Source organism: Myotis myotis, unplaced genomic scaffold (assembly GCF_014108235.1).
Source record: "Myotis myotis isolate mMyoMyo1 unplaced genomic scaffold, mMyoMyo1.p scaffold_m19_p_8, whole genome shotgun sequence".
NCBI classification, from domain to species: domain Eukaryota; kingdom Metazoa; phylum Chordata; class Mammalia; order Chiroptera; family Vespertilionidae; genus Myotis; species Myotis myotis.
In genome coordinates, this window is record NW_023416390.1 from 51,101,098 (window position 1) to 51,123,661 (window position 22,564).

General features: G+C 38.0%; 1 protein-coding gene and 1 pseudogene across 3 annotated transcripts in view; one reads left to right on the plus strand and one right to left on the minus strand.

The window, feature by feature from the left end:
- The window catches only part of SCN2A (sodium voltage-gated channel alpha subunit 2), a 127,114-nt gene that overhangs the window by 46,742 nt on the left and 57,808 nt on the right, over positions 1-22,564 (minus strand). For all 3 annotated transcript variants that reach the window (XM_036320464.1, XM_036320463.1, XM_036320465.1), the window contains exons 14-17: positions 18,313-18,551; positions 7,289-7,462; positions 5,674-6,030; positions 2,894-3,373 (exon numbers count right to left, since the gene is read on the minus strand). In XM_036320464.1, coding sequence (XP_036176357.1) covers positions 2,894-3,373; positions 5,674-6,030; positions 7,289-7,462; positions 18,313-18,551 — 1,250 coding nt within the window. The remainder of the gene's footprint in view (positions 1-2,893; positions 3,374-5,673; positions 6,031-7,288; positions 7,463-18,312; positions 18,552-22,564) is intronic.
- Positions 4,763-4,855, plus strand: LOC118662354 (annotated as a pseudogene).

Genomic DNA, 22,564 nt, shown 5'->3' on the forward strand with positions numbered 1-22,564 from the left:
ATATGTACAACTTGCTTGGGTAACCTGGGTAAAAGTGGTGGCACGAGCCTCTGGCTGGTTAAAAAACACCAGCGCTGCGTTCTTGATGGCTCCCGCTCGATTTTACTCCTGTGAGAGGTAAGAATGGTAAGCAGTGAAGGTCACCAGATTGCACTAGTAAATTTCACTTTGAAAAATCAAGCATGCTTTCAACATTATTAAAACTCTCGAGAAAAATCAATCATTCAAAAATCACAAAGTGTAAAAGGAATCACATTAAATAGAGTAAAAATCACATAGGAGTTAAAGCATGCATGATCATGATGAATTTAAAATGATATGCTCTAAAGAATCTACGGAACTATCAAAGAATCACGCGAATTTGGCAAAGACAAAATAGAAGAGTATTTAGTTCAAGCACCTAAACAGCCTCTAGCCCACTTGGTTAATCTACCCTATAAAAAGGAAATCACGTAGGCATTCCAAAAATTAAAAAGTGCTCCATTTTTCCCTTTAATATTTTTAACCACTTAGAAAAGAATATCAATAAGCCTCAAACCATTTCTTACAACTCTACATGCAATATTGAACAGCATGATCCCAGCCCACCAGCTAAGAAAAGGACAAGATAAAAATAACTTGAACACAGAACACTAAATCAGACATTTCAGGTGGGAATATTTGGATTGTTTCAATTCTCTTTTGTTTTCTAGTGTTAGACCTACCACATTAAATACCAAAAGATTAAAGCCTGCACATATTCCCTACCTAAACCATTACATAATCTTTTATTCATTAATGAGTTTATATTTAGGAAGCTTGAGATGAATCCATAATTGAAAAATTCTCCAAATAATACATTTTAACACCCAGGTAATAATCTCTACGGTGGGAAGGACTCCATAGCTGAAGCAATAAAATAATTTTATTTACAAAGGGAAGATCAGTTGTCTGCCTCCAATTCCAAAGTACTGAGGTCATATTTATTATTTTGGAGTACTTAACTCATACAGAAAACAAATGACAAATTTAATGATAACAGGAAAAAATTGGGAAGACAGTTTGGATTTTCCTGCTATAATCCCCAGCTTACTGGATGCTCCTCTAATGTCAAACCTAATTCTTTGAGGTGAGGCACAATACATGTTCTTTTGGGGAAGGTTGAGGCTTTAAAATTTCTGCATGAAGAAGACTGGATGTCAAGTTATCTACACTTCAAAAATTGCTCAAACTTAGCCAAAAGCTTAATCTGACTGAGGACTGAGACGTTTGATTATTTATAATTCATTCGTAGTTTATCTAAGACTCTAAGCATACATAAAAATAAAAATTGACTTCCCTTTCTATAAGGGAAATATTAACTGTTAGGAATAATGTCAAAACAATAAGAGGGGAATAGATATTAAAATGTAATGACCCACTTTTATTTTCTAACCACTGACTTCAGCTTCTAATGATATAAAATACCAGAAATTAGGCCCTACCATTTCAGCATAGACCAACCAACTATGCTTATCCGAAATTTTATTAACCATATCTTAAGATATTCAATCTTAAAATAATGGTCTTATTAGTAAACATTTCACTTCACTAACTACAGTGATTCTTTGCCCTGGGCTATAAGGTTTTAAACTATTTCCCTTGAATTTCATTACTATTCTGTGAAACTAGTAGCTATAACTTTGTTACTTATACGTAATTTTAGTACCTATATTTAAAATTCCCTTGAATTTATGCTAACATCTACTTCTACCTAATCATTGCATTAGTAATACTGTTTAGCTTATAAACCAGAAAGAATAGAAAATGGCATATTCTTTAGTAATTTTATGGAATACATATAAGAATACTGACTGAAATATCTAAAGTTCCCTTCTTAGAAATATATTTTTGTTAATAATTTTTGTTAACTGATTCCTAATTATACTTTGTTCCACTACTTAAATTTTATACTTTAATGCTTCAAATTCCCCCAAATCATCTATCTTTCTTAGAATGAGAACAGTAAAAGAGGTCTTTATTTTCCCTGCCAATCAATTCAAGTGACAAATAAAGATAAATCTTTGGTGTTGGTTGGTATTTTTATTTATTTATGCAAGCTTTTGTTACTGGGAAAGCCATCCATATTTTTGTATAGGTAAACAAATATTGAGGATTTCAATTCTTTTTCTCTTTACCCCAACTCTGCACATATTAACCTATAAACAAACAAAAACATACTCTGATACTCATACTTGTGGTAAACCAAAAACTACTTTAAACTACCAAGACTCTTATTGTAGTTATTAAATGCACAATTTTACATTCTATAAAATATTATGCAGGCACTGGGCTCAATAGAGTTACAAATATTTTTCAGTGTGATTCCTCCTCAATATCTTCACTTCCTTAAAAAATTATTTACTTCACAAAATATGAAAGTATATGTTAATATCAAGCCAAGATTCCAATCAGATTTTTCATGAATAAATATGCTTGTGTAAACTAAATAAAAATCACATTTTATGAAGTATTTCCTAAGAGCTAAGAATATAGCAAAATCAGAATTGGAACTTACCTTCTCGACAAGTATTTTTGATACATATACAAAAATCATTTTGGGAGAATTATAAGGAAGAAAGTGGATAATCTGAGGCATTTTTACAATTCTAAATTTATATTTCAATACTTAGAAAAATTCATATTAATCTGATTTTTAATATTATCAATAATTCAAAATAGTAAATACTTGAAAATTAGTCAGCAGATTACTTGTCTAGCTATGTTTTAATATATCATTGATTTATCACCAATTTGCCATAGAAAATGTATCAATTGATATTTCCTATTTTCTTACTGAAAGAAAACATAATTTTAAATAGTTTGATATTTTAAAGCTTAATACCAAAATATCTTCTTATTTAAAATCTCCTACCTCTTTGCTTTCCTCCATATCTGACTCGCTGCTGAATTCTTCAGTATTTAAATTTTCAAAGTCAGATTCTCCAACAGCAATTGGTACAGTCACAGTGAGGCTGGGGTTGTTTATGAATGACATGTAATCACTTTCATCCACGACATATTTTTCTACACTGCTGCCTATGCCACTGGTAGTTCCATTCCCATCTTTGAGATAATTGAGATCTTTGCCTATTTCTACGGTGGTATGGTTGGAAATACAGCTGTCTTTTTTGTTATTCAGATCTTCAAGAGGTTTAATCTCATCTAAAGCTTTCTGCTTTCTAACAATGGCTTTCTGAATAAATTCATGTACTTTTCTTTTAACATAATCAATTCCTCTCTGCATCCTTCCCACAGCAATCTGGAGATTGTTCATTTCATTATCATCATCAGTGGCAGCAAGGTTGTCAGAACTGAATGAACTCAAAAGCAAGGCCAGGAAGAGGTTCAGAACCTAAAATACAATAGGAAATTAGGTGATCAAAACATTCTGTCATTTCAATGGTTCTTGACTTTAAGTTTTCCAAAATTACTCTTAAACTTAATTTTTTCATAAACTTAATTTTTTTTTCTAGCTCATAATCAACTATCCTAAGGAAAAAAAGTGAATGAAATAAATACCTGGCTAATATAAAATGATGCTATTAACATTTCCTTTTTAGTCATTACAAAATTACTGAAACCATTGTTGCATAATATATATATATATTCACATATATATTAAGTTTCATTCAAAAAGAGAAATATTAGTTATGTAGATAATAGTACAGTGAAAAAGAAAAAACTAGTTTTAGTGGGGATGCAATTTTGCTCATGTAACCTGAATTTTTTAGGACAATAATAATTTATTATAATTTTATTTTTCAAACCAAAGGTAATTCTAATATATTTAAATATGCTTTGATTTTTATGTAATTATACAAATTTTCTGCCTAGATAACTTGCCAAATTAGGAAAAAATATATACCTTTTACTAGATAAAAAAACAGATTATTTATTTTTTGATTCAGAAAATCATGGCCACTATATTTATACAATGGTTGAAAACATTACAAATGAATGTTTACTATAAAATAATGGTGATGCTAACATTGAGTTTAAGATTGTGGAATAAAGGTATTTCCATGAATAAGATCAGTAATTAGTTTGTAAGTCTCATTTCCAACAATAGGCCTCATGGTATGAGTGTGGGAAAAGAATATTAACATATCTTGATTCATGTAAAATTTTGGGGAGCTATTATGTCTGGACAACTCAAAATAGATATGTCAACCTTTCTTCCTACCAAGTTAAAACTTACACCTCAATTAAAGATATTTCAAGTCCAAATTCCTTGACAAAACCTTCCTTGTCATTTTGAGAACTTGACATATGGCACTTTGCATGTATTAGAGGCTTCTTATTTTTACTTCTGTTCGAGTAAATGTATTATCCTGCCCCATATTTATTTTCCTATCATCTTTCCCATGCTTCCAGGACTCAGTACAGAGGTGCTGGGCATGGTTCATTTTACAGAGACATGATAGTAAGTGATTGTTGAGTCAATGTTACTTGCTCATACTCTAGTTTTAGGCACCCAAAACTTCATGTACTCTTAATGGACTGAGAGGATCACTTATTTTTTTTAACTCCAATTTGTGGAAAACTCAAATCTGAAACACTTCAAGTAATACCGTTGTTAGTATTTATAAAGGAAACGAGTGGCTGTTCTTAGTAACCCTTCCATGCTTTAGCATAAGAACTGAAAAATAAAAACCAGAAATGGCCTTCTCCATGACTAATAGGAGGTTTTAGTGATGAAGAACAACTTTGGCTCAAAACGTATCTTAAAAGTTAGTTATAGATCCTTTTGTACGTCATAAGCGTGATGTTGATGCTCTTGTGTGAGATATGCCTCTCTGAAACCTTGTTACATCAGCACATTACCCATATGACGTGAAAAAATATTGTTATATATGTCAATTATATCTCAATAAGAAAAAATAATAATTAAAACACTTCTAAAAATACTTATGTGTGATCCCACTCCTAGGAATATATCCCAAGAAACTAGAAACACCAATCAGAAAGGATATATGCACCCCTATGTTCATAGAAGCACAATTTGCAATAGCTAAGATTTGGAAACAGCCTAAGTGCCCATCAGCAGATGAATGGATTAAAAAACTGTGATACATCTACATAATGGAATACTACACTGCTGTAAAAAAGGAATTTCTACCATCTGCAACAGCATGAATAGACCTAGAGAGCATTATGACAAGCGAAATAAGTCAGTTGGAGAAAGATAAATATCACATGATCTCACTCATTTGTGTAATAATAAACAACATAAACTGATGAACAAAAACAGATCCAGAGACAGAGAAGCATTGATCAGACCATTAAACCTCAGAGGGAAGGTAGGGGAGGGTGAGATAAGGGGGAGAGATCAACCCAAGGACCTGTATGCATGCATATAAGCCTAACCAATGGACACAGACACCAGAGGGGAGTGCATGAGTTGGGGGAGGGGGAGGCAATGGGGGAATAAGGACACATATGTAATGCCTTAATCAATAAAGAAAAAATAAAAATAAAAATACGTGGATTTCAATAGTGTAAACTATAGCTAGCTCCTGAAATAATGAATAATTGAGAATTGGAACTGGCCTTGATACAAAAAACAACATATAAAACATTCCTCAGTTGAACATAGTCTTATATATGGTTACATTATATTTTACTGAAAATGAGAAAACTGTTTTTACATACCACGAGGTTTCCAATGACCATGACCATCATGAAGACAGTAAGGCACATGGTTTGGCCAGCGACCTCCATGCAGTCCCACATGGTCTCTATCCATTCTCCACATAGGACGCGGAACACAATCAGGAAGGAGTGGAAGAAGTCATGCATGTGCCAGCGTGGGAGCTCACAGTCATTGGAGATCTTGCAGACACATTCTTTGTAGCTCTTACCAAAGAGCTGCATGCCGACTACGGCAAAAATGAAGACGATGATGGCCAACACCAAGGTGAGGTTTCCCAGGGCCCCCACTGAATTGCCGATGATCTTAATGAGCATGTTCAGGGTGGGCCAGGATTTTGCCAACTTGAAAACTCGGAGCTGGAAACAAAATCAAGAAAGCTGTTACTGTCCTGTCTTCTAAAGAATCTATAAATCTATTTATGTGGAAAATCTCCAATGTCTCAATTATAGGGTGATGGATTACTTGTGTGTCAAACTATTATCTAGCAAATGTTATCAGCTTATTTTTCTATCATGGGGCACTATTCATTTGGAAATAGATACACCAAATTCCCCAGAATCTTACATAAGCACATGTAATACTTCTTTTGTGTGTTTTTTTTGTAAGGAACTGAGGTATTTAAGATTTAATGGTAATTAACTGTTTCGGAGAAGTAGAAGCTCTCAATATTTAAAAACTTGAAGTGGATATATTTTTTCAGTGTACTTAAAATATCATGCTAAAATGCAAAGATGCAGGTAAAATTCAAACAAATTACATAATGTACAAGAGAAAAAAACTAATTTAAAAAATATATTGCTGTATCTTTAGCTTACTGTAACATTAAGCTGTATTTTAAAGATTTATTATATTCAAAGAAGAAATACTTTGACTTAAGTAAAAGCTGCATTTTGTCAACCTTTATGTCTTCAGTGATTTAATTAATCAACAACTCATTAGGGTGTGTAAATGGCTCTCCACCACTGTGCCTGACTCATTGGTTGTTTTAGCTCATAGAAGCCTCTAAAATACCATTTATGGTTAAACAGCAGCAACATTTTATTTCTGATGCTCCAACAAATGTCAGGCCAGTGGTAGTGCATTATTTAATGGCATCTAAGTGACTCAAAGAATCAAATATAAGTACCATAATGTTTAATTTATTCCCAGAGGATAATTAATGCAAAAATGCCTGACATTCTAAGCAAGATGCTAATGATATTTTGCTTCCCATTTCCTTAAACTGCATCACATTATCACAACGATTTGCTAAACATTTTTTGAAAGAGTTGCCCTATTTACTTTTATGTAATAATTTCTAATGTTTATTCTATTTTTTGCATTCTTCTGACTTCAAATTAGATCCATAGCTCTCTGTGAAGGCTGGGGAAAAAGACCACAGCTCTAAGATCTCAACTCAAATGTGGAATTTGAAAGTGGTAAGGAAAATTCTAAAGACTTCAGAACACTGTCTTGAGACTAATCGTGGCTCAGTTGATTGGAGCAATCTGGTTTGTTTTTCAAATGTATTCAAATAATATTGTGACTATGTAAAATACCATAATGGTTACTAGAAAGGGTGAAAACAGATTAAATTAATTAGAATAATATTATGGATACCCCCAATTAATTTACCAGCCGAAATGATCGAAGAACTGACAATCCTTCCACATTTGCCAAACCAAGTTCCATTAAACTAAGGCTCACGATGAAACCATCAAAAATATTCCAGCCTTCCTGAAAGTAATAATAGGGATCCATGGCAATGATCTTGAGAAACATTTCTGCGGTGAAAATCCCAGTGAAGACCTAAATGAGAAATGTTTATTACATGGGTGAGTAATCTTAAAAACATAAATAATTATTGAGTAATTCACCACTAAGAAATCATAATTCTGTATTTTAAAAATCGGTTTAAGTCCAGCAAACTATTCCCTCAAATGGTTTGTATTCAAATCAATATTTGTTTACTATATTTAAGGTTTATCAAGTGATGAAGAGCGCATGAGTTAAGATAATAAAGTTTACATTCTTATTTTTATATTCTTATATGAAGGGCTCAGCTCACTCATTGTGGTCAACTGCCTGACTCTGCCTTTGATCTCTCTAACCTTCCAAAAACTCGCCAAATGATTGCCTAGTAGTTGGTTTTCTCCCATGGCCCCACAGGGTTGTTAAGTGCTAAGAATGCACTTAACAGCCGTATGTAATAAACATGGTCACCACTCACCCTTCAGATGGTAAAAATAATAAAAAAAAAATTTAAACAAAAATTAATAATGCCCAGCCACTAGAAGCAATATTTTCCATTCTCCATTTTCTTTCTGTACAACTGTATCAATTGATATGTTGTTTCTTAGTTTTAAAAGATCCATATACATATAAAATATAAAGATAAAATGAAACTCCCTTTCTTTAAAATTAATGTTTTATCTTTTTCTTTCTTTCATCAGGCTGCTTTCTTAGGGCCTTAATTGTTTCCAGTGAGATGTTAGTCTCTCGTGTATTACAGTCATGTACTGCTTAAGGACAAGCATGCATTCTGAGAAATGTGTCCTAAGGCAATTTTGTTGTTGTGTGAACCTCAAAAAGTGCACTTACATAAACCTAGTGATACAGCCTACTACATACACATCCAGGCTGTATATTATAGCCTATTGCTCTGTAGGGGAGAAATACATTTTTCCTCTACCCTCTAGGTTCTTGGCTCAGACATTCCTGTAATAAAAGAAATTAACAGGATAAAAAAAACCACAAATGTTTAATAGCACGTATACATAGGTCATCCAGGGAAACCAAAATGGCTGAAGCCACCACCTTAAATACCATCTGCAGCTAGAGACAAAAGAAGATGTTGGGGGTCAGGAGAGTCAGTTATGAAGGGTTACCAGGAAAAGCACAGTAAACAGGGATAAGGTTGTTATGCAAGTTTAAGTCCTGCATCTGCATTGATAAGAATTTCTAGAGATAAGATCATCCCCTCTTCTTGGTATAGCAGGGAGGCACCCTTACAGATGGAAATTTCTTTTACAAATGTAATTGTCTTTTGCAAAGGGTTCTATTTCATCTATAGAGCTCCCTCTGTCTACTGCTTCTTAAAATTAACCAGTTTAAAATAAAATAATCCTTATGCAAGAGAGACATATTTCTGTGTCACAAATTCAGTTTCCCTACAGCTCTTAGGCTACAAACCTACTCAGCATATCATTATATTGAATACTGTTGGCAATTGCAACAGAGTGGTATTTGTGTAATGTAATGTAATGTGCTATGACAATACTATAACTATGACATCATCAGGTGATAGGAATAGTTCAGCTCCATTATAATCTTACTAGAGGCCCAGTGCACAAAAATTTGTGCACTCAGGGAGTCCCTCAGCCGGCCTATGCCCTCTTGCAGTGTGGGACCCCTCGGAGGATGTCCACCCCAGTGGGGACACTCACCCCATGGAGGTTTGGCCAGCCTGGGTGACGGGCTGATGGCTGTTTTCACACTGGCCACACCCTCTTTAGGGTGGGGGTCCCCACTGTAGTGCCTGGCCAGTCTGGGTGAGGGGCTGAGGGCCATTTTCAGGCTGGCCAAACCCCCTGGCAATGTAAGCTTCCAGCCTCTCCTTTTTTTAATTTTTATTTTATTCTGGGATTTATTTACCTTCTATAATTGAAACTTTGTTGCTTTTAGCAGAGGCCTGGGGAAAGCTTGGCTTCCTCCGTCGCCAGGGGCAACCCACTCCTGCTCACTCCAGCTCCTTGGCCACGGCTGGCTGAAAGCAGGTATCTGGGGTTTATTTACCTTCTATACTTGAAACTTTGTTGCTTTCAGTGGAGCTCAGAGCTGGCCGCGGCAGGCAGGGAAGCTTGGCTTCCTCCATCACTGGAGCAAGCAAACCTCCTGCTTGCTCCAGCTCTGTGGCTGCCAGTTGCCAACTTGGTTGGGTTAATTTGCATATAGTTGCTCTGATTGGCTGGTGGGCTTGGCTTAAGGGATAGCAAAGGTATGGTCAATTTACATGTTTGTCTTTTATTAGTGTAGATGGGACTTCCATTGTGGTCTGTCTATGGCTGAAATGTGGTACATAACTGTTTAAAGTATTTGTCTTCTGGCTGTTTGAAAGTTTCTTTTCAGTAGCTTGACTGAGCTGTGTTCAATGTATTTTGCTTTATATTTATTCTTGTTGATGTTCACTGAAATTTTATAATTTGTTATTAAGATGTCTAAGTTAATATTTTTTCAATGGAAAAAAAATTGTCCATTATTTCTTCAAATATTTGTTTTCTTCCATACTCTCTCTCTTTTCTCCTTCTGGATCTCCCTTATACAAATACTAGTGGCCAGGTGCATGAATTTGTGCACATTGAAAGGGAATTAATTAGAAGAAATATTTTAATATAGCTATTCACCCTTTCTCTATAACGGAAGTGTCAACCACATGTGTGCGAGTTTCATATGTATCGTGAGAGTTTCATATGTATCGTGCATGTGTGAGTCAACTTAGCCTTTTATATATGTAGAATCAGCTTGCTTAATTAGACCTGCTTTCTGATTTAGCTAATTTTTTTTTCCAGTCCAGTGAAGCATCCCAACTTCTCTTTCAGGTAATTGTCAGCAACACAAACAGTGGTAAATATCAACATGAAGCAGATTATTATTGTAGATCACACAGGGAGAACAAAGGGTAAAATATTTAACTGTATTTTAAGTGTTTGATTTATATTCTGCACAGTGAGAAAACCTGAAGTCATTTTCAAGGTCCACCATTTATTAGTTCTTTTCAGTTGGGTCAAGTTTCTAAGCTTTCTAAATCTCCATTTTCCAGCTAATGAAAAGAAAATAGGATTCCACTGAGTTTCCTATCTACCTACTCCAGGACTTCTGTGAGGATCAAATAAGATGAGGCATGGGAAAATGCTTCACAGGCATTTGGTTAAAGTGTAAAGTGTTTGCACCTGGCTATAAAGCAAGTCATGTTCCTGGGCTGAAGAAACTGTAAGGAGGCTAGTCCCTAGGGAGAAGAGGCCAGGGGTTGCTAAATGATGTCATTACCCAGCACCCACAGCCACCGTTTCTGGGTGGGGCTGGGCTATGGGCGCATTTTAAACCATAAGGTCTTGGCAGCATCAACTGTGATTTGGTGGGTTGTTGCTTCAGGGTAGTGGTGGAGCCTGTGTCCCACTTGTGAGAAGCCGAGTGTTGCTTGGTGGGCGCTAAGTCCATAGTGCCGTTTCTCTGTAAATGGCCAGTGCGTGTCACGGCAGCTCCTGCATTGAGCATCTGTCTCCTGGTGGTTAGTGTGTGTCAGAGTGACCGGTCGGATGGTCTGACACTTAGCATATTAGCCTTTTATATATATAGATTAGGCCACTCAATAGTATTCTACAGATTACTGAGACTCAAATTTATTTTTTCTTTCATTTTTTTCTGCTGTTCAAATTAGATAATTTCTATTGATTTGCTTTAAGTTTAACAACACTTTCTTCTGACAAGCTGTGCTTCTCCTAGAAAAGTTGTAATTTCTGTCAGTTGCCCCTCAGACCCTGTACTTAATTAGCACCAGACAAAGCTGCACCAAGTACCACTTTATCAGGCAAAGGGAATTTCTCAACCTTAGTGCAGACACAGTTAAGCACCAGAAGGACTGCTTGGTGACCTTACCCTCATTACAACAGTAAAACACACACCTGGGTGGATATTTAACATGCTAATGAGACAGTCCATGTAGGAAGAAGCATGTAGTTCCACTGCACAGGTGCCAAAGAGTCCCTGCCTCTAAATATTAGACTTCAGGCTCCTGCCTTTTAAAACTGTTCCCAGCTTTTGTTCTGGAAGCAGCAACCATTTATTTCCCCATTGGACACTGTTTCCCTTGTGAGCACAATCTATTTAAAAAACCTTTGCCTGAATCCTGATTCTGTGGTTACACTCTTGATTTCTATCGTGTGAGTTCCCAGGAACCCAGGGCACTGGTTAAACATCCAGTGAGTTTTTCATTTTAGAATTTGTACTTTTCAGTTCTAAAATGATTGCTTTTTATAGTTTTCATTTTTATATTTATACAAATAAAAGAGTAATATACTAGTTAGACTGGAGACCTCCCGGAGATCTTCCAGACGTCCTTCTGAACAAACGGCCCTCACCCAGGCCAGCGTGCCCCCCACAGGGACTCTCACCCTTATGGGGGCATGGCCAGCCTGCAAACAGCCCTCAGCCCCTTGTCCAGGCCCATCCCACCCCCAGCAGGGACCCTCACCCCAATGGGGGCATGGCCGCCTACAAACAGCCCTCAGCCCCTTGCCCAGGCCAGCCATGCCCCCTAGCGGGGACACTCACCTTGATGGGGGCATGGCAAGCCTACAAATGGTCATCAGCCCCTTGCCCAGGCCGGCCACACCCCCGAGCAGGGACCCCCACCCCAAAGAGTGTGTGGCCAGCCTAAAACGGCCCTCAGCCCCTTGCCCAGGCAGGCATGGCCCCCAGTGGGGACCCCTACCCTGATAGGGGCATGGCAAGCCTGCAAACCACCCCAGGCCCCTCGCCCAGGCCGGCCCTGCCCCCCAAGGGAACCCCTACCCTATCCGGGACCCCCTTCAGGGCAGACCAGCTGGCTCCCACCCATGAACCAGGCCTCTATCTATACGAATAAAAGGGTAATATACTAATTAGACCAGGAGACCTTCCATATGTCCTACCAGACAAAGCCATGGTGGTGGAGCCGAGGCAGAGGCGGTTAGGAGCGATCAGGCCAGGAGAAGAGGGCAGTTGGGTGTGGTAAGGTCAGTGGTGGGGGAGGGAGTTGGGGGTGAGCAGGCTGGCAGGGGTGGCCAGTTGGGGACGAGCAGTCCAGCAGTGTGGGGCAGTTGGGGGCCAGCAGGCCAGCAGTAGGAGGCAGTTGGGGGCGATCAGTCTGGTAGGGGGGGCCAGTTGGGGGTGAGAAGGTTGGCAAGCAGAGTGGTTAGGGGCAATCAGGCAGGCAGGCAGATGAACAGTTAGGAGCCAGCAGTCCTGGATTGTGAGAGGGATGTCCAACTGCTGGTTTAGGCCTGAGGTGCAGTCAGACATCCCCCAAGGGATCCCAGATTGGAGAGGGTGCAGGCCAGGCTGAGGGGCAACCCCCCTGTACAAATTTCATGCACCAGACCACTAGTGTTTATATAAACATATATGTTTATATATGTTTATATTCTCTATCTGTTTATTCTTTGTGATTATTTTTTTCCTTTCAAATGTTTATACATATATAGCTCCTTTAAAAATCTCCCTTTAATAATAGTTCCACTAAAATTCTTTTTTGTTAAGTCTATCAATTCTGTCATTTCTGGTTCTATTGAGTGTTTTTTCTCACAACTTTGAGTCATATTTACCTATTTCTTCACATAAAACATAATCTTATATGTGCTATGGATGATGTGTTGTAGCAATTTTTGATTCAATTATTTTCCATTGAAGAGTATTGATATTTTTCTAGCAGGCAGTTAAATTATAGGTTGGCCACCTGAAACTTACAGTACTTTGGTTTTATATTTAATTAGGGTAGGGTTGCTTTGGTTTACTCTTTGTTCTAGTTAATAATTCTGGTTCTCTGACATAATTTTTACTCCTAAAGTGTAGCCATCTGGGATTTCAAAGTATTTATCCAATTTGTCCAATTTCTTTTCTTGGTTTGCTTCAAATTCCCAACTTTGTTGGCAAGTATTCCCTTCTAATTTTTTATTTTTTATTTTTTTGGAACACTTTGTGAAGAACTGGTATTAATTTTTTTTTTAAATTTAGATTTTAGAGAGAGAAAGAGAAACATTGATTGGCTGCCTTCTGTACACACTCTGATGGGGATGGAACCCACAATCTGGGCATGTGCCCTGAATGGGAATCAAACCCAATACCCTTCAGTGTATAAGACAACATTACAACCAACTGAGCCACACTAGCCAGGGCTTCGTGCTAATTCTTAAAACATTCAGTAGAATTAACCAGTAAAACTATTTTGGCCTAGGCTTGCCTTTGTGGGAATATTATTTTTAAATTACTAATTCAATCTGTACTTGTTATAGGCTTTTGCAGATTTTCTGTTTCTTCTTGGGTCAGTTTCAGTACTTTGTTACTTTCTAGGGATTTTTCTATTTTATCAAGGTTATCTAATTTGTTGGCATACAATTGTTTGTATTATTCTTTATACTCCTTTTTATTTCTATAAGGTTTATAGTGAGATTCCCTCTTCCTTCTTCATTCCCCCTTTAATGATTTAAGTCTTTTATTTTTGTACTAGAGGCCAAGTGCATGAAATTCATGCATGGGGGGGGTGTCCCTCAGCCCAGCCTGCACCCTCTCCAATCCAGGACTCCTCGGGGGATGTCCACAGGGATCGGGCCTAAACTAGCAGTCAGACATGCCTCTAGCAATCCAGGACTGCTGGCTCCTAATCACTTGCCTGCTCGCCTTCCTGATTGCCCCTAACTACCTCTGCCTTGGCCCTGCACCCGGGACCCAGGCTTCCCTCCCTCTGGCCGGCCACAGGCACCCAGGACCCAGTCCGGCTTCACCCGGGCAGGCTGCAGCCACAAGGGACCATAGGCAGGCGGCTTCACCCAGGCCAACCGCAGGTACCTAGGACCACAGGGCAAGCAGCTTTTCTCCATCTCCTGGGCTGCAGGCGTTGGTGCTTGGGACCACGGGGCAGGCTGCTTTTCTCTGTCTCCTGGGCCGCAGGTGCTGGCACCTGGGACTGTGGGCGGCGGCTTTGCCTGGGCCCGGCTTTGTCAGGAAGGACATCTGGAAGTTCATCTGAAAGATGTCTGGTCTAATAAGCATACTACCCTTTTATTAGTTTAGATGTCTAGCTAAAGACTTGTCATTTCTGTCAGTCTTTTCAAAGAATCAACTTTTGAGTTTCTTGATTTTTTCTAGTTTTCCTATTCTCTATTTCATTCATTTTCACTCTTTATTATTTCTTTTCTTCTGCTAGCATAGAGTTTAGTTTCTGCTTCCTTTTTTAGTGTCTTAAAGGGTAAGGATAGATTATGGATTGTTTCTGAATATCCACCACCACAATCCATAATCTATTCTTATCACCAACACACACACCCTTTTTTTCTTCTTTAAACCACTAGTTACTTAGGAGTATGTTTTTCAATTTCCACATATTTGTAAATTTTCCAAATTTATTTCTGTTACTGATTTCATTCTGTTTTTGTCAGAAAATGTACTTTATATGATTTCTATCTTTTTTTTAAGTTCAAAGAGGCTTGTCTTATGACTTAAAATATAACTTACCCTGGGTAATATTCCATATGATCTTGACCCGAATGTGTATCTTGTCTCTCTATATTTCATTACTCCATGATTCACCTCAAATACAAATTTACCTTCTTTAACACATAAGACTAGTCCCACCTATGAATTGTCCATTTGTTACTATGTCTTTCTAGCAACTACTTTCTCTTCTTCTGGTAATAACAGACCTACTTTTTTTCTTCATAATTCATTTTATTTACTTTGTCTTCAGTGATAAAACAGGGGTATTGTTTTACCAAATAGGCATGCTAACCCTAGAATCAGAGTCACCACTGGCTTAGAAATGGTCATGTAACTCCAATCGAGCCAATGATAACCAACTCTTAGGCTTCTGTTAAAACTATTAGTTAGGAAGTACTAATAGGACCTATGTTGGTAGGATAAAGATTGTGTAGAACATTGTCACCAATAGAATACCCAGTCATAGATGAACAAAACATACTGGGAAGAATTAGGGCAGGAAACTGACTCCCAATAACATTGACTGAGAACTTGAATCTAGCCAGGTTAAAATATGGAGCTATGCCCAAATTGACTTTACTTACTTGAGTTAATGGATTCTCTTTATTTTTGCTTAAGCCCACTTGAGTTGTTTCTAAATACCCCCCTCCACAAAGCTTTCTTTCATCTCTTGCTCATAGTTTAGAGGTAATGTTGAAGAGATTCCTATGTAGATGACAATTTGCAAGAGGTAATGTTATTGTCCTTCCCTCCTCTAAAGGTCTGTGATTGTTGGCGATAGCTTACAATATTCTCTGAAATAGCTTTCACAGTCTGATACAGGGTTCATACCTTCCACCACTATGTCAGTTTCTCATGGGTACAGTTTCCCAAGTGGTAAAATGCAGACAATCACAGTATCTACCTTAGGACTAAATTTGTGGGAACCTAGAGAGAAGGATTTTATGTAAACCATTTAGCATAGTGCCTAATAATACAAGTGGTCAGCATATATTAACTTTATCATTGGATCAGTGAAGACCAGTCTGGACTATAATAAAAAACACAGTGGTTACTTCAGATCCTAAAAATATTGTACATTATACTTTAGAATATATTATTTAATATCTGTATACAACCTGTTTATCTGTTCATATATCAAGTGGAAAATGCATGAGAACTTAATAAGTCTCTTATATTTTTATATAAATTTATTCCTTTTGTTTGTCTGTAAAGACCACTTTACTTTCATTTCTATCACTCTATCACAGCCGTGGGCAAACTACGGCTCGCGGGCCTGATCCGGCCTGTTTGAAATGAATAAAACTAAAAAAAAAAAAGACTGTACCCTTTTATGTAATGATGTTTACTTTGAATTTATATTAGTTCACACAAACACTCCATCCATGCTTTTGTTCCAGCCCTCCGGTCCAGTTTAAGAACCCATTGTGGCCCTCGAGTCAAAAAGTTTGCCCACCCCTGCTCTATCATGTAGCCAGAGTAAAAATATATGCAAAAATCATCATTTATAAATTCCTAATTTTATAGAAGAAATTTAAACAGAAATAATAACCACTATATGATGTTTCCTACCACAAAGAATCCACCTTAATCTTATATAATAAAAGCCTACTATGCAAATCGATGGAAGGGGCGAATGACAGGTGGCTATGAAGTTCACTGACCACAAGGGGGAAGACACTCAATGCAGGAGCTGCCCCCTGGTGGTCAGTGCACTCCCACAGGGGGAGTGCTGCTCAGGCAGAAGCCAGGCTCATGGCAGTGCTAAGGAGCAGTGCTAAGGAGCAGCGAGCAGATGGGCAATAAGGAGCGAGGTCCAGGCTGAGGGACCCTGCCCCCGCCCCCAGTGCATGAATTTCATGCACCAGGCCTCAAGTGTATTTATAAGTGATAAAATTATTTGACTTGGCATATTTTATAACTTGTTTGGCAAAGTATATATGTCCTAAAAATCTATTCTAAATACTTGGAAAAATACATCAGGATTTTTTAAAAATCATAGATCAATGTCCTCCATAATTCATAATCATCTTTCTAATGAACTAGTAGCTCAGTGCACGAAATTTGTGCATGTTAAAAGGGAATTAATTGCCCTAACTGATTTTGCTCAGTAGATAGAGCATCGGCCTGCGGACTCAAGGGTCCCGGGTTCCATTCCTGTCAAGGGCATGTACCTTGGTTGTGGGCACATCCCCAGTGGGGAGTGTGCAGGAGGCAGCTGATCGATGTTTCTCTCTCATCGATGTTTCTAACTCTCTATCCCTCTCCCTTCCTCTCTATAAAAAATCAATAAAATATATTTTTTTAAAAAGGGAATCAATTAGCAAACTGTCCACCTGTCGATTCCATGAGGAAAGGGGCTCCCTCCTCCCTCCTGTCAGGGTCCGGGGTACAGGAGAATGGGGTTCCTGGCTGTCAGGCCACTGACAGCAAGCTATCCAACATCGGATTCTGTGGGGAATGGGGCTCCCTCCTTTCTACTGTCAGGGTCTGGTTTGAAGGTCGGCCATGCCCCCTGTTGGGCCAGACCCAGAGTTCTACCATGCCGAGGCCTCCACCTCAGTAACCCAGGACTGACTACTGATGGGTGCTCCTGGTGCTCTGAGGGTGGGTTCTTCCCTCAGGCCACATGGGAAACAGCTGGGGAGGGCACAGCTCTTGGCAAATGACCTAGGATTCAGTGGGTCCACACTCCGAGGTTCGGGTCCTGCCTCAAACCCTGCCCTCACCGGAAACAGCTCCAGGAAACAGCTCGGGGGAGGGCGTAGCCGTTGCCAAGAAACCCCTGCAGGACTGACTTCCTTCCACTTGGTCGAGCTTCTGGCTTGATGTTACACCCAAACAGCTCTGGAAAACAGCTCGGGGAAGGCGCAGACCTTGGCAAAGCGACCCAGGATTCAGTGGGCTAGTTCCTCTGAGGGCTAGTTCCTGCCTCAAACCCTGCCCTTGGCGCAGCCCTTGGCAAAGCGACCCAGGATTCAGTGGGCTAGTTCCTCTGAGGGCTAGTTCCTGCCTCAAACCCTGCCCTTGCCGGAAACAGCTCTGGGAAACAGCTCGGGGGAGCGCACAGCCGTTGCCAAGACAACCCCTGCAGGACTGACTTCCTTCTGCTTGGTTGCGATTCTGATGGTCATGATGAGCAACACCCATTTTTTTTATATATAAGTAGATGAGCAACTTAAATTTAATTCTAAATCAAATTGTACATAAAATCTTTGAATTTTTCGCACTCCTTCATTTGGTGATATATTTTTGTTATTTATAAAGGGAAGCTAAACTTTTTCTGTCCAGGTATACTCAGCCAATAAATTCATATTTAATTTGAGAGTTGATATTCATCAAGTGTGAGAGTAAAATTCATTATGTCAATCATTAAGTCCATTGAAAGAGGTACCCTCAGTGAGCCTTACCAGGTTGCCGACTGACAGCACACTGCTGAACTGCTCCGTCATGGGGTAGTGCTCCATGGCCATGAAGAGTGTATTTAAGACAATGCAGATGGTGATGGCCAGGTCAACAAATGGGTCCATCACAACCAGGTTGACGAGATGTTTCACTTTTAACCAGGGTTTACAGCAGTCCCAAATCAAACACAGGTTAGCAAATTTATACCAGCAGGGTGGGCATTTCTGCCTGGATTCTTCAAGTTCTGGAAGAAAAAAGTTAGACTACTCATGAAAACTGCTTACTTTCTATTAAGCAGCCTTTGGTTTAAATTGAAAGTGATATTGAAAAAAAAATCTAAAGTTAATAAATGTGTTAATCTGATGATGGAGCAGGAAAACACTTATAATGGATTAGTTGTCATAGAAGGCATGGGCACAGAAAAGCTATTAAACTTTCCAAATTCTTCTTGGCTAAGCAGAGTTTCCATGATTCTATCTGCAATATTAAACGGTCTGATAATTATCTTCAAAGCTATGAGAAATTATTAGGTGGGACTTGTATTAATGATACTGAAAACTCATCCATGTTCCAGATAGAGCAAGATACACATATATTATCAAAGAATTACTCTCAAGAGATGTCCATAAAACCTTTATCAGTCATGCGGAATCTCAGTTTCTTGGATTACATATGTTTTGCGGGTCTTTCAATAAAATAGTTTTGTCAGTATCACCAGTCTTAGTAAAAACATTTCTAATTAAGCTTATTAGATACAGGCTATATATTAAGCTCTACAAGATTTGTTTTCTTAATTTAATTAGAGGGTATGAAAGAAGAGGAAATATCCACTCTAAGAAACTGGATCTTCACTATATAATAAATCCATGTTTCACAAAGTGGAAAAATGTAGAATTCATAAATTTTATGATATAGTTTTTATGTTAAAATGTATAACTATTATACAAACCTATGATATAAAATTTCATGTTAAAATATGTTTATTTTTAAGTACTTTCTTTTCAAAAAGGACTTTAACTAAATAATGGGAAAAAGAGTTCAGAAATGCACAGGTCTTTAAGATGATACTCACAATACTGAAACTTGGTAAATATTGGAAAATAATTTTAGAAAATTAGAAGTGGGAAATGATCTATTCTCTTCCTTTGGTAGGATGATCTCTTAATCAACTCTTCCGTGGAAACAGCATGCAGAACTTGTTTTCTGACAAAATCACTGTCGCATACCCTACGACCTGCTCTATTAAATGAGACCATCACTTCTTAGTAGCGAGAAAGATTCTTTTTTCATTTGTGGCATCATTGACACTGGTAAGACACTTCGGTATTACTACTGTGGCAACTGAAATATCCCTCTAAACTTGGTATAGTTTATTAGGAACTAAACTTTGTAAGGGAAGAAACAGCACATGAAATAAACAATCACAACCACAGGTAATGATTTTTGTCCTGCTGATAAACATTCACTACTAACCAATGCTATAAAGTTTACCACTTCCCTAAAATAAATTAATTTCCTGGTGTGTTTTTTTTAACAGAATTCCATTAGCAGTGGATTCTTCAACTGTCTTTTTAGGTATTGAAATTCTTCCAGTGCACAGTTTGTTTATATTTCTTTTAACATGCAATTTTGTAAGCAATAAAGAATAGCTGAGTTGTAAATCAGAGGAAAAATATAAATGTAATTATCATACACTATTTTGTGGCCATTTTTAAGATTCCCAAATAACCTTATGGTTATGCTGGAGATTGAAATATATTATCATTTACAGTAAATCACAAAAGAGAAACAAAGAAATCTCTTTGTGTACAGTCAGAGCAAGTCAGAGCAAATTTTTTTAAATGCTACCTGTCATTTATTAGATAAACAGAAGCAACAGTAATTGTGCAGAAAAAAAAAAAAGAAATAAATCAGAGACAAGTTCAAAAGTGGAAATTCAGCCGGTATTATTCATCTCGACTCCAGGAAAAAGTGTAGCAAAGCTGTTAAGTTCTAAAGTAAAATTGTCCAATTATTCATGCCAAAAAAGGGAGAGTTTTCTATTTCGAAACAACAAAGCACTCAGGAGAGAACTACAACCATCTCTCCATTATTCCTGTGTGAGTTATGCACACTGAGAATCATCGACAGCCCAGCTGAGACTTCTGCTCAATTCCTCAGGTACTCCTAACTCACCCTCCCACTATCCCTCCCAAGGCTGTGACCAGGAGACATTTCTATATGGCTTGGGATTTTGAAAAAGTGGAAAGGCAATTCATTTTTGCTCATCTCCTATAGTTTCATGAACTGATTAGCTATTCATTACCCTGGACAATGGAGACTTGGCTGTAATTCAAAAGAAGGAAAACAAAAGTTGCCAGCCCAATCAACAAGCTGCTTCATAAAAAGGGAAAGTAAACTAAATCATAATTAGACTTAGAAGACAAGAGCAAGAAATAAACAGATTATGTCCACCTAAGAAACCTTCCCTCCATTATTAGGAACAACAAAAAAGAGGCTATATAGAAAAGACAGCTCTGGTATACATATGCATGCTAAGGATTGCTAACAACAAGCTTGGATCAATGCCGCATTCAAGGTGTTTAGAAATCATTGAATAAAATGTAAGCTTTTTATCCTATACAGCCAACGAAAAACGAATAAAACTTAGACATTGTCTTTCACAAGAAAACACCATAAAGCCAAAAGCTCTGCAGACACTAAAACCAAACCCTCCTTGTCCTGCTTCCTCAGTTACACTTAGTTCCAGGACATCCTTCCCCCTAAGTGACCCTCTGAGACACATTCCCATGGAGGGTGATCTGGGTGCACTAATTTTGAACCCTGTATCTGAATTCGTGGACAAGTTCGGTCTTGTGGTGGGTTGATGTTTCCTAAGTAATTTCTTACGTCGGCTCAAACTTAATGCTATCAGAAGTGCAAAGTAGGACTGTCGGTTTAGACTTACCCTGTCTCCTTCTCTGCTTCTTGCTTTAGGGAGCAGACATACTGCTGACATCGGTAGCAGAACCACTGGCAGCTTCCTCTCAGTGGTTTTGCTATGGCAAGGAGCAGAAGACCAGAGAATCTTCAAAAGATTTACCTGGAGGGACAGGGAGGAGCAAGCTACTGGCAGCTGGGGGAGAAGAGGGAGTGCAAGCTAACGCAGGTGAGGTTGGGGGAGAATGGACTGAGTTTAATATTCCATGGAAATCAGTGAAAAGATTTCTGATACTGCATTAGGACATTACGAAAATTGGGTGTTGTAATGCTGACATGTCTGTGATCTAAATTGCCATCTGCACTCTGAGTTTCTTCTGGCCGTGACTTTTAGGGTTTTGGTACTGCTGTGAGTATCATGGGGTTTTTCCATTCAGAAGGAAAAGTACTTATTCCAAGAGCCTATTGAATAATAAGTGAAACTATAACTAAAGATAAAGTCATGTGCACAATGTGTGCTCTTTTCCCTCCCTCTCTCATTCTTCTCTCATTCTTTATCTGTTTTTTCCTTTGACACATCTACACACACACACACACACACACACACACACACACACACACACACACATATCTGGGGAGGGTGGAAAGGGCTGGATTATAAAAGAGAAAAGGAGAAAAGGGGAAAGGGGGATAAGGGAAGAGGATAGAATATATTTTATATGAAAGTATTTTCCAAATACTTGAAGTAGATATTGCAGTTCACTTACAGTATAGAAAGGCACAAACTTGTAAATGAACAAAAACAACAAAAACAAAACAATGAATAATAATAATATTTATTGACTGACTTCTACATGCCAGGTACATAGGTGCTTCATATATGATGCCCCACTTAATCCTTATAACAACCTTATGCCTAAACATAGTTATCCACATTCTATTGATGAAGAAACTAAAGTTTAGAGTCATAAGCTAACACACTTAATACATGGCAGAACCAAGAACTGGTCACAGATCAAGTTGTCCCCAAAATCTTTACTTTGGCGTCATCAGAACCAGATTTCTAAACAATATGTTAACTACTCAGACATAATCTGCAGAGAAGGCTAATATAGTACTCTGGTCAGAGAGAGGCAAAAGTAGATTTATAAAAATTTAAAAACTTTGCTTCAAAGGGATTCATATCAAACCCTGATTTACAGTTTTCATTTACATTTCTGGTTAAATCAGAGGATTTTATAACCTGTTTCTCAAGCAGTTAATGCATTTCAAATGGATTAGCATCATTCTAAAAATAAGCATTTATCATTACACTCCTTTCAGTGTCATGTGCACAAT